Source organism: Ammodytes marinus, assembly GCF_949987685.1.
Source record: "Ammodytes marinus genome assembly, chromosome: 23".
In the NCBI taxonomy this organism is placed as follows: Eukaryota; Metazoa; Chordata; class Actinopteri; order Uranoscopiformes; family Ammodytidae; genus Ammodytes; species Ammodytes marinus.
This window is the reverse complement of record NC_137227.1, coordinates 20,340,103-20,354,557: the sequence shown is the minus strand read 5'-3', so window position 1 is coordinate 20,354,557 and position 14,455 is coordinate 20,340,103. Positions and strand designations below refer to the sequence as shown.

Here is a 14,455-nt window from a genome sequence, read left to right as displayed (position 1 = left end):
AGGGATGGAACACAGACTAAGTAGACCACATAGAACACATTTCTGATGTTTTCTTATTTATTTTTATTTTTTTTGGAAATTTTAATTTTTTTTTTATCCAAAATATTATCCAAAAAAAATTTTTTAACCCTAATATTACAATGTGTTGTCATTAATTTTTGTTTAGATTTGTTCAAATGTACTTTGAATTTAGCAAAAGAACATATATTAATTCAAAATAAATGAAACACTAAAATTAATTGATTAGCTTATTACCATTTTTGTTATTGTGACAAATACGTCACTCCAAATTTTTTTGACTATTTTGAGGCTCACGGCCCGATGTGACGTATACGTAATTTTGGGACATTCAAAGTGTGTGTGACCTGGATGTCACCGTGGGTCCTTATGGGTTAGGGTTAGGGTTGGGGTTGGGTTAGGGTTGGGGTTGGGTTGGGGTTGGGGTTGGGGTTAGGGTTAGGGTTAGGGTTAGGGTGGGGTTTGGGTTAAAAGGTTCCTTTGTTGGAATGTGGGTTAGGGTTAGAGGGTTAGGGGTAGGGTTGGGTTTAGGGTTAGGGGTAGGGTTAGGGGTTGGGGTTAGGGTTAGAGGGTTAGGGTTTAGGGGTTAGGGGTTAGGGTTACCCTTTTTATCTTTTGCAGATCTCACACATGTATATACTGTAAATTATTATACTATAAAGCAACACTGGGATTCAATGGGAGTAATTTTTCAAAACAAAAGTTTTGTATTTGTGTTATAGTTTTAGGCTAAAGTTTAAGGTTATTTAGTTTTATATAAAACTAAATGACTTTAAACCTTAAACTTTAGTGAACTTTAGCTTAAAACACAAATAATACACAATTTACTCATGATAAGTGATTGGGCCTTTTGTTTGGAAAAATTACTCCCATTGAAGCCCAGTGTTGCGTTTTTGCAACATTAAAAGAAATCACTGAAAATCATGTAAATTTAACTTTTTTAGTTTGGTTTTTGAAGTAATATGTTACAGAACAACTTTACAATACAGGAAAAAAATATTAAAGGTCAAGTACTTACTTGGAAAATTGTTAAAATTGATCCAACAGAGAGAGCTGGGAGCTCAGTGGGAGTCATCCATGTTGTTTGAATTTGAAATGTTGCTGTTCTTACAATATTAATATTTTCCCGCCGAAATTGGTGATTTGATACATTGTATAGTCTGGAGTGCTGGAATATGTAGTATTTGTGTACATTTAGTCCTGGAAAATGACTACAAAACAGCTTCCAATAGATGTTGCAAATTTACAACAGTGGGTCTCAGAGGGATAAACAATGTATTAAATGATGTCATGTTGTCTGCGAAATGCGTCTCACTCATAGTGACGATCCCACAGAGAACTTGAACCTGCAGTAACCTTCAGATGTGTGGACAGTTCAGTCTATTCAAGATCATCTTTTTGGTTTTGTAGTCGTTCAAAATACTAACAAGTCCTGATGTTGATTCACTCTATGGGTCGAAAGTTACCCAGCTGAGTTTCTATTTTTTATATCTTTGCGATACACATTTGAAATCACTCAGCAGGTATTCCTCATTTAACTTGTACCTGATAATCACAGATCCCCTACTTTGTCAGTTTTTTAAACAGAAATCACTTTTTTGTATCAGTGCAGCATGTACCAAAAATAACCTGTAATAATTCCAGATATTATTTCATACATACTGTAACATACTTGCTTCAACCGTGACTGAAAATATATTTACTTTAAAGATATTTTAAACCAGAATCTTCTAAATGTCTGCAACAATATAGGACTTACTGTACATTAATCCGGTCCACACGATACAACGTTGTGATATAAGATGGTTCAGGAGACATACAGTATATGTCACAGGAGCATTTAATGAAGCTCAATATAAGTAAACACTGCGTATTGCGACCCAGACATACCAGATTCAACACTTGTCTAGATGAGGTAATTTGTCACGCAGCTTTTACATAAGTGAAGATTGTATCGGGTATGTTCGTGGGTGGGGTATCAGATGGTGATTCAGTGCATTTTTTAGAGGTAATCATGAAAGTTAAGCCTTATTATCTTTGACCTATATTATACAAGACTAACATACCATACAAACGCCCTGATTAGACTACTTTTCTGAGATAAAGTGTGTCATACTAACTAACTCTACGCCTCCTTAGGATTCCCTGGCTTCTGGGGAACAAGAACAAATTCACACGACAATATGAACTTTCAGGAGGTTCCTTTTACTTCTTTTTCTTTTGTATAACTATTTGTATATGAAATGTTTTAACAACAAGCAAACAACAACAGACAAGAAAGACGGAAAAAAGGACAAGTGTATCTGTCAGGCGGTTCCTGGTTTGACTTTTGTGTAGAAGGTCGATCTAGTGGCAATATCTGTGGACAAAGGATAAAAACGTTTAACTTGTGCAAAGTGATAAAATAGTAGAGACAATCAGATATATACTGTTATTTCACTGTCCAATCACTGTCCACTGTCCAAGTATTTTTCCACAGTTCCACAGCTGCAGTGGATTTTAAATTAGTTTTATATTATCTGTATAGTAATTAAAAGTTGTATCTATTTGGTTTGTTCGTTACATATACGTAACTTCAGCTGAAATCTTAAATGCATGCTTTTAACTTGACAGGACAAATGAAAAAAACTGAGAAATATGTGTTTAAATAAAAGCAAATTCAAGGGAAGAATATAGAAATCCTGAACACAGTTTCATAAGATATTCAGGAAAGGGTTAAATTATCTTTTAAATGGGCACTGTGTAATATGACATCATCAGGAAAGTTCTAGAAAGTTCTAGAATGCAACGCTCCCTGGGTAACCCCAACCCTTTTGAATAATAACAGAAGCTACAGTGGCCTTCAAGGGCAAGAACAATTCTAAATTCTAAACAATGCACCTGATGACATTCCAACCAACATGGATTCCTCCATAAGACTTACCCTCTCAATGTACAAAATGTAATATTAATATTTGTAATTCTCCGCTCAGGAGGATAATTCAGATTATTGGCAGAGGTGATTTTACACCAATGAGAACATATTTATGAATGTGGATATTGATTTTAGCTAATAAATTACTTAAAATGTTACACAGTGTCCCTTTAAAGCCTACATTTATAAGGCATGCAATGGTTCCAACCATAGCAACACAACATATTTATCTGGTTATTTGTTTTTATATTCATGTTGACACTAAAAACAACCTAGTGTGTATTTATAGTAGGCTGACAGCAGAAACTCGGTCACGCTGATAGATGTAGTGACGCAGAGTCTCTACCAGGGCTGGAGCCTCGTGGCAACTGTTTTTGTTTACTGTAACCATGGTGATGTCTGTTCAACCAATAAGAGCTTAGTAAAGGGGCTGATCATCTGTATCTAGGCAGAGAACACAGAGAACACACATGGCCTTGTGGGTGTAACCTAACAGCTTCATTACATAGTGCAGCAAATGATTACACACAGCAACAGTAACCAACCGATTACAATAATCTCATAATAATATTGTCTTTATTGACTTTAATCTTCGGTTTGTAACTATTTTGGAAAGTATGTCCAAAACAAGTTTTATGTTTTTGTTCACCTCTGAAGCGGTTGGACTTCCCCTCCTGTGTGATGATTACATCAGTGTAGAAGACATCAGGGTCCTCTTTTCCTGCAACAACAACACACAATCTGGATTTCAATCGATACAGGTAGGCAGGCAGGTAAGTGGGTTCTACTAAAACTGAAAACCCCAGAAAAGAAACAGAAACTTTACAACTAAAAACACTGCTAATGACATGTGTTTGTGTCACTTGGAGAAAATAAACCAAAGATTCCAACATGGAAAATTGGGGAAATATGGTTCAGATGTCAAAACACACAAAAAAATAAATCTATCCATGGAAACGCATGATGTTTGTGATTTTCTAAAAACATTGCCAAATAACTTAAATTTCTTAAGGTATCATCAGCTGATGAACAAAAAAACAATGCACTTCAGGATTTTGTTTGTTACACCATGTGTCGAAAGGCAGAAGAAAAATATAATTTAAGTAGAAATATTTTGCTGCAGACAGAATGTGCCTTCCTTGTCGAAAACATCTTCTGGGGCTGAGGTCATACATTGTCCCACTATTGTCAAACTGTGGCTCGCTCTATTTAAGATGAATAGAAAGACTTCATGTTAGTATGTGTGATGTAGCTTCAGCATTGTAGTCATAGTTGCGTAGGTGGAGACAATCACAGTTCTCACGTTATTTTAGAATCCTATTTTTAAACATAACAAACATGTTACATTTCGATTGTTTTGTTGTGTTACGTCTAGATCAGACTACAAGATTGTTCCAATTGCCAAAAGTTTCGGTTGCTATGTGAGATCCGACCACAACACATTTTTCTTATTGTTTTTGAGCTGCACAAAGTTTCTTGCGTACATCCATGTTTAGTAGAAACAAACAAAAGCATTCCTATCCGGTGCATGGTCTGGTGTGACGTCACGTGTCGCATGTCACTTGTGTTTTGGCGACTAAACGTAGTTTGTAGAGCAAACAAACCTGGTCAAAGATCTTGTCATGTGTGACCCCCTGTCGCCTAGAAGTCATGTAGTGTTCAAACCACAGTGACGCAAGATGTTTGATTACAAAGCAGAAAGTTGGCAGGGTTATCTGCACAGCGATTCGACGCTGTTGCAAGTCCTGCAGTGTGTGCCTGGCCTTACATTTTTAAATTTGCCGCCAACCCCTGACCCCTTTTTCTATAACTCCTGAATGCATCCTGTGGCCTTCGTCACAAACAACATATGCAATCAACGTATAACTTTGAGAGACGTAACGCTGAAGCAGCAGGTTGCAAAATGTCAGCGATAGATGTGACACACAGACTGACCTTTACAGTTCCTCCAGAGGCAGAGCAGCGCCGCACAGATCAGTAAGATGCACACGACCACCACAGGAAGAAGAATGTATATGAGGGGAGAGTGAAGCGGCTCGGGACGACCTGCTTCAAAACAGAAATACCACACAATGACCTCAATGCAAGAAACAAAAAAGCAAATCCGTCAACATGGTTGGCAGGTTTTATTGCCGTGCGGGCTGGCTTTCACCAGGGGTGGGAATCTACCTTTGAAAGTAGAACATGTTCCAAATTTAAGAATTAAACCGCGTTAATCTGCCCTCAATTTTTTTTTCCGTTATTGTTCCATTTTGAAAATATTGTAGCTACAGGCTGGATAACATCACAGCTAGAATAGTCACCCCGAGCCCCCGAACATCGTCAAGATGCTAAAACTTAAAATTTGAAGAAAACATCTAGAGTATTTGTATGTATGTATAGCTAAAATCAATTGAAAAAAAATGTAGATAATCTTCCTTTGTTTTGGTGTAGTTCAATCTCATTTGATTTACAATGGCAGTGTGAAAAGGAAGGAACGTCTTGTGTGAAATGTACTTGACACTTCTAGATATGTCAGGAAACGCTGTGAAGTTGTTTTCCTCTCACCTCTCTTCTCAGCTCTGACTGTCAGCCAGACGTCTGGTGATTCTCCGGCTCCAGAGATGTTGCACTTGTAGAATCCTTCATCAGATTTAGAAACACTGTGGATGGTCAGGTTTCTTGTAGAACTGCTCCCAATGAGGACGCCATCTTTATAGAAATCAGTAGTGAGGCCTGAGGACTTCTTCTGAGTTCTACAGAGCATTGTCACATGATCTCCCTCCATCACAGGAAGAACAGGACTCTCCAGGAGCACAGAACCAGCTGAGTGACAGACAGATAAACAAGAAAAAAGTTAGTAGCTCAGGTAACTTAAGGATTTTTCCAGCAAAACTTTAACATGCTAAGACCGTGGTGTTTTTGTATATGTATTATATTTGTCATTTGTCTTTCTCTTCCTGCCTAGGGACAACCGATGTAATCTAGCACTTTTCCTATAAGCTGGCATTTTTAAAGCTGTAATTGTTACAGCTGCTCATTGATATGCACTGTCCCTATCAAATAAATAAATAAATTGAAGGTCAAAAACTGCAACACATTGGTTGGACAATGAAGATGTACTTTAAACTAAAAACGTTTCTGGACTTTAGACCTCCTCACACTTTTTCTTTTCTCCATGCACCTTGGAAGTAGGAGACGTTGGAGAAGAAATCCCTATCCCGGACGAGCCCCCAATTTGTCATTTATTGCGACCACAATCCTTCTCTCAGAAAAGATGCATGGAGGTACATGTTTTTTCTCCCCCTATAAATTACAGTTTTTTATTTGAACCCACCGGTCACAGTGATGCGTACGGCCTCGCTGCACTCTCCAGCTTCAGACTCACACCAGTAATCTCCAGAGTCATTTGGGATAAGGTCGATTGTACAGTGTGATTCATTTGTATCATTGTGACAAAATGTGAACCACTCTTGGTTAATGTTTTTGGATGTGTTCCTCAAAAGTTTCCACCCAGAAGAGTTTCCCTGCAGCCCACAGCTCAGAGAGACGGACTCCCACTCAAAGAACATGGATCTGTTGGGAAGGACTTTCAGAATAGCTGCAAGAAACAGACAGGCAAATTCAGATTCTCATTACACACGTCTTGGCACTTTCATTCAAATATTATATGTATGCAATATTGGTAAATATGTCTGTATGTAACTGATTGTAGTTGTATTGTCCCAAACAAGTCTCTCTTGAGCATGAGACCCTGTGTCTCAATAAGAGTCAAACCAGGTCAAACAGGAAGACACAAGCCAGCTAACTCGTCACTTTCTTCACATACGATTGTTTGCTGTTTCACTACGGATGTTTTTTTGAACACTTAAGTGAGTTGGATCAAGCTGCTCCTGTGCAACCTTCATTTAGTTATTTCACTGAGTTAATCTCATATTAGTGACAACATTTAAGGGCAGTCAGCTTCTTTATAACGCAGCGCTGTAAAAAAAAAAGGCCAAAGCAAAAGTCGACAGCATCTGCAGCTACGGGATGCAATTAAAGCTTCACATCTCACCCACAAGCAGATTCCAACGCTATGAAAGTAGCTGCTGTCTGTGTGAAACCACAAGAAGAAATAACATTTGCAAAGATAAAGTTGCATTGCTAAAAGATTCATATCTGGCTGTAAATAGAGAGGGCCTGGTGAGATTGTGTTGCATTTAATGAATTTGTAGTAATCTAAAATATAAAAAATGGTAGTCACTAGGTTATTATTTGGGCTGCAAAGGTCACTTAGCGTTAATACAATGAGGTAATGTTATATTAAGATATGATATGATATGATGAGATATAATTGTATTCATATGAGAGACATTTTTGTGCAGGAGTTGCATTACAATAAGGAACGAGTGCAACTATAAAATGTGCAAGAATCCAAAATATGAACAAATTCCAAAAACATAAACAATTTTAACTAAGTAGCAAATGCAACATGCTCATAACACAGGTTGCATCTTGGCGAGTTGCATAGATCTATATGAGAAAAATTAAAAGTATTGGCAGTAACTGTCTTGATTGCATAAGATATTATTCATTAGAAATATGTTTCAAACCAGGATCATGGCTTATCTTTAATCTGGCCTCAGGGCGATCACAGAGAACATCTTAACAGTTTTAAAGTTTAAATATCAGAAGGAGATACGGACATTAAAAATAATGCACGAGCAAGACCAAAGGATGCAGTTAAAGTTTTGGTATTATAGCCAAACGCTAAGTGTTAAAAAATACAGATGTATTGCTCACCAACGAAAGTGCAGAGTGTTGTTATGGCCATGCTGCTCGGCTGCTGCTGACTGACTGAAAGAGTTGCATCACACCCAAAGCTAAAGTCTGTGATTGAGGCCGCAGCTTCCTGCAGTGCTGTCAGCTCTTTTTTGCTTTACTTACCTCAAAACTATTTCTCTGCCTTCTGTGCGTGAGTATTCTGCATTTGAGTCCAAGACCTCTTTGTGAGAGATCATAACAAGATTTTGTCCGTTTTTGTTTAGTAAATTCAATCTTTACTGTATTTCCTTATTGGCTTAAAAATATATTTTTGTAGGTCAGCAGGTCCTTACATCTCTTAATAGGTGCAATCAATTATTGTAAGGACACAATCTACAGCACTTTAACTCTGGGTGGGGGGGGTGGGGGTAATAGTGTGATGACTTGGATTTGGATGTTGGGATTACCAGGGGTCTTCCCAGAGTATCTGGATATGAAGGTGCTTTCAATTTCACAGAAACAATAAAGCCAACAAAAAAGTGTAGAGTAAGACTGCATCAGTAAAAAATATACATTTAGAAATACGTTTATCATGACTTTATTTATGAAAAAGTGTTTTACCTAAAAAGATATTCCCAGTTTTTATTCAAACGACTTGAACCTGCAGTGTGTAGAATTTTGGGTTTTATTTCCTAGCAGACTTTGTAAAAAATAATTATAATATCCATAAGTATGTTTAATTTAGTGCATAATAGCTGAACATTTTTTTTAGATTTATTTTTTTTCCTTAGAAAGGGTCTCATATATGTCCATATTTCTCCATACCTTGGACCAAGGCCTTGGCGCCGCCATGTTGGAAGCGTCATAGTTGGAATGTCACCAGGTGCATTGTTTAAAATTTAAGTTCTTGTCCTTGAAGGCCACTGTAGCTTCTGTTATTATTCAAAAGGGGTGGGGTTACCTAGGGAGCGTTGCATTCTAGAACTTTCTAGAACTTTCTTGATGATGTCATATTACACACTGCACCTTTGAGTCTTGAAAGAAATGCTGAATAACCCTCCACACAATTATGATTATGATAATTGAAACTTTAATGCTGACCTCACTAAGATAAAGGGCAATAGAATGTGTTATTCTATGCATTTATTACTTCTAAGGGGAAAAAACAACAACGATGTTTTTGTGTTTGTTTTTAATATTCAGGCTTCTACCGACAGTTGAAAGAACATTAAAGATTACATTTAAGTGATTATTTTTTTTCTTTTCCTCCAGTTGTATTTTTTTATCAATAGGCTATACAGTGTTATCTGAACATGATATGAGTTCACAACCCGTTGTCACGATATGAATATGTCCATTGTAAAATTGATATCATAGAATAGGCATAATTTAAATGTTTCCAAGTAATATTCTATGAATGTGAATAAATAAATGTACTCACCTGATTCAGAAAAATAAAAATTATACAAAAAGCCATAAAACCGAGACTTTCTACCTATCTAGTGTAACCATAGGGATCACCCATGGACATATGGACCTATTATGAAAAAAAAACAGGAAAAAAGTGTATTTATTTTTTTAGGACCTGAGAAACCTCCATTACGTCATGGCGTAATGTACGTCAGTGGTCACAAGGCTACGTCAATGGGGCGGAGCCAGAAGGCCAGTCAGCCAGCATAGCGGAGGTTCCCTCATAGAGACAGTGCATGAAATAGGCCACGCCCATCGTGGGGGGAAACAGCGCTCCATTCACTTTGTATTGAAAGAGACCTGTCTTCTGCAAACAAGCTTAATTAAAACGTAATCGAACATCCATTTAAGAAAAAACGTTACTTTCTTTAAAGCCACGACTCTTGTCTGTCCATAGGAGTTGCCGAAATTGGTGTCATTCAATAAAGTGAATGGAGCGCTGTGTATTGTTTTCCCCCACGATGGGCGTGGCCTCCGGTTATGACGCGTTCCGCACTACCATGGACCTATAAAGAAAGGTTCAGGCATGTCTCATTTCATTCATTCTCGGGTAGAGTAACCCACACGCGGTATTTTCGTCCGTTCCGTCGTTGTAACGGCTACTTCTATGGTACACTTCGTGGACTCCGTGCTTCGCTTCGGTTCTCCCCTCTGGATTTTCGCTTTCCTCCTCTGTCTAGCGGTGTGGACGACGACTGCTCAAGGTAAGCTCGCATTCAATTCGACTTTCTAATGGGAAAACTTTAAGAAACTATCCTTCGGTTGAGTAGACACGTGTGTCCAAACTGCTACTGATTGTGTGTAGTGTTCTCAAACTGTAATGTGTATGAATACGAGTCGTTATGTTCGGCATATTGATATGATTATTTTAATTCATTCGTAAAACTTTGCCGCCAGACCGTTACAAATTTGTCTAACTGACGTAGACAAACGTCACGTCAACGGCTCAACTGTTTAACCGAAAACGTCAAGAAATTTGACTTAAACGTCAAGAAATTTGACTTGTAGCTTAACTGTTTTATGGCTTGAATGGCAGTGTGCTACATTTAAAATAACTGGCAAGTAATTTCGTTGTACTGTGTGTCAGACGACAGCAGACTAAACATGTACATACTTTCTGTCTGTCATATTATTTCCCCCGAGTCATTTGTGATTTTTACACTTTTCTCACTTGGACTCATACACATGTTATCACCAGTCATCTTAAGAAAATGTCTGTTGATGATGATGATGAGGCTGATTTTAGAAAGTGACTCATTAGATTAAATCTTTCACGTGCTGCACAGTGAGCTGGCAGTTATATAGGCAGCTCAGTGTTTGCCACACTGATTCAAAAATGTTAAAATAAACCGGAAACAAAGTCTTTCAGGATGTGTCACTGACTCAGTCAGTTTTCTTTTGAAATAACTGGTAAAGGCAGCATTGTCTCGTATTTCTTCAAATCTTTGGGAAACAGCCAATAGATAAGGAGTGCCAGATCCAGAAAAACAGGCTAACATCTTACCTAATACAGTGTCTGAGTTCAGCTTCCATTCAATTTTGCATAGATACGTACATTTTCGTGCTGCAGTAGGCCTAGTCATTTCCATAAATGACAAAAACAAACATTGAAGTGAGAGTGTCAGAAAACATCAGGGTAAGAATTTAACTTCTCAGTTTGAACTGTAAAAGATGTGCTTCAAAAAGGGCGGGTTGTATACTTTCAAATATTTTTGGGACCTTTGCCAGTAGTAGGCAGGGCAGTTAAACTGTAATCTGGCAGGGAAAACAAGGGGGGCTCTTGTAGTGTAGTGGTTTGGGCACTACAAAAAGCACTTGTCACAACAAATTGAAATTCGTGGAAAAACCTGAACGATTAATTGATTTCTAATCAGAAATCTCCACCAACCGCAAACCACTCAAACGCCAAAAAAAAACTTTCGATTTGATACTGTAATTCTTTTTTTTTAAGCAAATAAGATTCCAGGGCTAAATTCTTCCCACAATTTTTATTTCCAGCTGAGCCTGATGTGGTTGGACCCCCTCAGCCAATCATAGCCATCTCTGGTGATGATGTCATACTGCCGTGCCACCTGGACCCTCCGCTCAACGTGCAGAGGCTGACAGTAGTGTGGTCCAAACCCGATCTCAAGCCCGACCCTTTAGACAGACTGAGCCGCGTCGAGTACGTTCACCTTTACAGGAACCAGCACGAGGTCCCGGACATGAAGATCCAGTCGTACGTCAGCCGGACGGCGCTGTCCGCAGACGGGCTGAAGCGCGGGAACATTTCACTCAAGATCAGGAACGTCACGGTGGCGGACCAAGGGCGATACAAGTGTCTGATCCCAAAGCTAAAAAGCGAAGTGAAAGAGGCCATTCTTGAGCTTGTCGTTGGTGAGTTAATTTTATTTTATTATTTAATGTCAAGGGTCTAGACTGCAACTTAAACCCCCTGTAAACCAGAATCCACATTCTAAATATGTAATTTGGGAGGTTAAAAACAGTCATAATCAAAACCACGACTGTTGCCCAATATTCCATTTTTTTGTCATTCGTCAATTTGTGTTTTTTAAATAATTCCATATCTTGTGTTTTCTCAGAACAGCGCTCTGTTGAAACGTGGACGAAAGAGACGCCGCTGCATCCCAGAGATCTGCAAACTCCAGATCCAAAGGATGAGTCGGGCGATACAGGTGAGAATAGGTTTTAAAATGAAGATTTTCACAGAATTATTTCACTGCGCTCTGATTCATGTATTTGAAGTTTTCCAGTGACTAAATCTTTTGCCTCCATTTTCTTTCTCCCACCAGTTGGTCTGCAATATCTTCACATTCTGATCCCAATGTTGGTCGTCCTTCTTACTGTTGTTGGTGCATTTCTTGGATATTATTTACTGAACTACAAGTGTCGAAAAAATGATGTAAGTACGATGTCGAACAATGCTGTTTCTTAGTTGTGTAAATCAAACCAGACTCTTTTTAGGAGACAGCTGACTAATTCTCAAATGTGTGTTAATTTGTTCCCACAGTTACGGAAGTATGGACCCCCAGAAGAACAACTTTCTGCCTAGGTGCCTTGCTCAAGGGACGGGTTGGGAGTTTGTTGTAATGGAGATTAGTGTTAGGCACTTCCCCTTCTTGGATCATTCTGGGATTCGAACCAACAGCACGTCCGGCCACCGACCGGACCGGCAGGAGTCAGATCTTTATGATGGAAAAACATCACCATCTAAAAGAAAATGTAAGGATTTGATCATGAACTTTGACCACTGCTGATCAATTTCTCCTAATATCTACTGTAGATAACAATATGATGTAACCGGGCGATATCTGAAGAAATGTGAAATGAGTTGATCCATACTTTGAAGCATGAAAGTGTAACATAGTCAAGCCACACTGCAACTCTTCTTCTGTTATCGTTTTAGTTGGAAGATTATTTCCACATTTGCATCTGATGTGGCTGCACTTTGCATCAGAGGTGCATTCAAATTAACTGTGCAGAAGTTTGAACCTAAATGTCACACAGTGTTTTTTTGTTTTATAAAGGTTTATGTAGCTGGGTTGTAGTCTATTGTCAACATCGCCACTCACACTCCACTCTGTTTCCTTTGTCCACAGCTCCCCTAAAGGTCCTGAAAGTGGCTGGAAGAATTCAGAAAACTTGATTGTCTGTCCATATAGAGGTGGAAAAAACAGATAACACTCTGGACAGTCAATGTACGGATCTAGAAACCTTGGGGAAAACGGTGCCTTTTCAAAACGACCCAAATCAGAACTGAAGGATTTTTTTTTTCTAACGTTTGGTTTTCAGCCTGACGAAGGGACTGTGCCAGAACTATAAATCGTCCTGTGTGCTCTAAACAAAAGATCATACGCAGATTGGATTTGCATCTACATGGGAGCTTTTTTTTTCTATGGAGAGAAAGTCACTGAACTTCACGGCAGCAGTAGTTAAAGCATTTTAGTTTTTTAGTTTTTTAGTTACACCCCCTAACTACTGGGTGTAAGTGCTATGTTTCAACTGTAACTGAAATAGTTAACTTTTCTAAAATATATATGACTCAACTAATGTGAAGAATAGGGATCCGATTGATGTATCCAAACTTGATAACACTGCTTAATAACGAGGTAAATGTAACTCTTAGAGATGTTAAAATTCATGTTGCAAAAATAATACAATTAGAATAGTGTCTCTGAGAGTATTGGTGGAGTTTTTATGTTAATGTTTAGGTTACGCCATGACTGAAAATAAGTCCACAGGATGTGACGAAGTGTGCAAGTGAAATGTTCCGAATTTAACCATGGCACATGTAAATTCAGAGTTTTAATTTATTTTTTTACAAGTAAGAATTTGTTCTGTTAAAATTTGAATTACTCTCCACTCTATTATTATTATTATTATTATTATTTCCACATGCCTTTGAGCAGGGCCTCACTGCGCTTATATTTATATATTTTTTTTACTCTGCTTTTATTTAATTGTTCAATAAGGGTTGAACTTCTTGGGTTGTTTAAGCACTGAATAAAAATCTCCAGTCCAGGTATTTGGCATTGATGGAAATATGTTTATTTTGCATTCTGTTATAGGAATACTATGATGTTAACAACTTCTGCACTTTGTTATTATTCCCAAACATTACGTGCTTTGATGTGAAGCTTAAAAAAATAAAGCACATTTTCAAATTACTGCATTGTGTCAACTGGTCTTTTAACATTAAGTTAAAGTATAATATAATGTTAGACTAAACTCACATATGTCTAATGATAATCTAAGTTCTGCTTCATATCTTCATTAACACACTTTTCATGATCTATTCATAAATGATAAGTTCAAGCCACTGTGTCCCCTCACGTTTTTATGTATTGCTTTATTTTTGACACTTCTGTTGTGTGGTGCCCTCTAGTGTTGTAATGTTTTTTTTCTGAGACAAAAAACCTCAGGACTCTTAAATTGAAGTCAAATGAGTTCTGACTTATTCTAAATATAAATTAAGACATTCACAAATAAAACTGAATTATTTGATCCATTCATTCTCATATTTTAACCACAATTCAGATTTAACAGGGTGCAATTAATTTAGCAGAAGTAGTGCCTTTTGAAGAATTAAACACTATAATAGCTTGACATGTATTCACTGGCTGGCTGAAGTTTAAAACACCCCACAATAACCTCTGTAGAGATATAATCTCTTCACCTAGTCCTGGGTCTTCCTCCTCTTAGTTTATTTTGCCTGGAAAACCTCCCTAGGGGGCATTCTAACCAGATGCTCCAATCACCTCAACTGGCTCCTTTCTACGTATGTAATTAAAGTATGTTTATTATTTGATAAGGAGCAAGTATTGCATA

At 37.8% G+C, this 14,455-nt stretch overlaps 2 protein-coding genes across 2 annotated transcripts; one reads left to right on the top strand and one right to left on the bottom strand.

Annotated features, from left to right (window-relative positions):
- Window positions 1–2,316: 2,316 nt before the first annotated feature.
- LOC307268953 (Fc receptor-like protein 5) lies at window positions 2,317–7,739 on the bottom strand. Its single transcript, XM_080051765.1, has 6 exons — window positions 7,697–7,739; window positions 6,249–6,512; window positions 5,480–5,737; window positions 4,868–4,981; window positions 3,582–3,653; window positions 2,317–2,377 (listed from the first exon to the last, which is right to left on the bottom strand). Exons 1-6 carry the CDS (start codon window positions 7,725–7,727, stop codon window positions 2,325–2,327), a joined length of 792 nt encoding a protein of 263 aa, XP_079907891.1. The 5' UTR covers window positions 7,728–7,739; the 3' UTR covers window positions 2,317–2,324.
- Window positions 7,740–9,682: 1,943 nt separating this feature from the next.
- On the top strand, window positions 9,683–13,776 carry LOC307269300 (myelin-oligodendrocyte glycoprotein-like). Its single transcript, XM_080052232.1, has 6 exons — window positions 9,683–9,831; window positions 11,126–11,503; window positions 11,710–11,802; window positions 11,920–12,029; window positions 12,138–12,349; window positions 12,727–13,776. Exons 1-5 carry the CDS (start codon window positions 9,735–9,737, stop codon window positions 12,177–12,179), a joined length of 720 nt encoding a protein of 239 aa, XP_079908358.1. The 5' UTR covers window positions 9,683–9,734; the 3' UTR covers window positions 12,180–12,349; window positions 12,727–13,776.
- The last annotated feature ends 679 nt before the right edge of the window (window positions 13,777–14,455 follow it).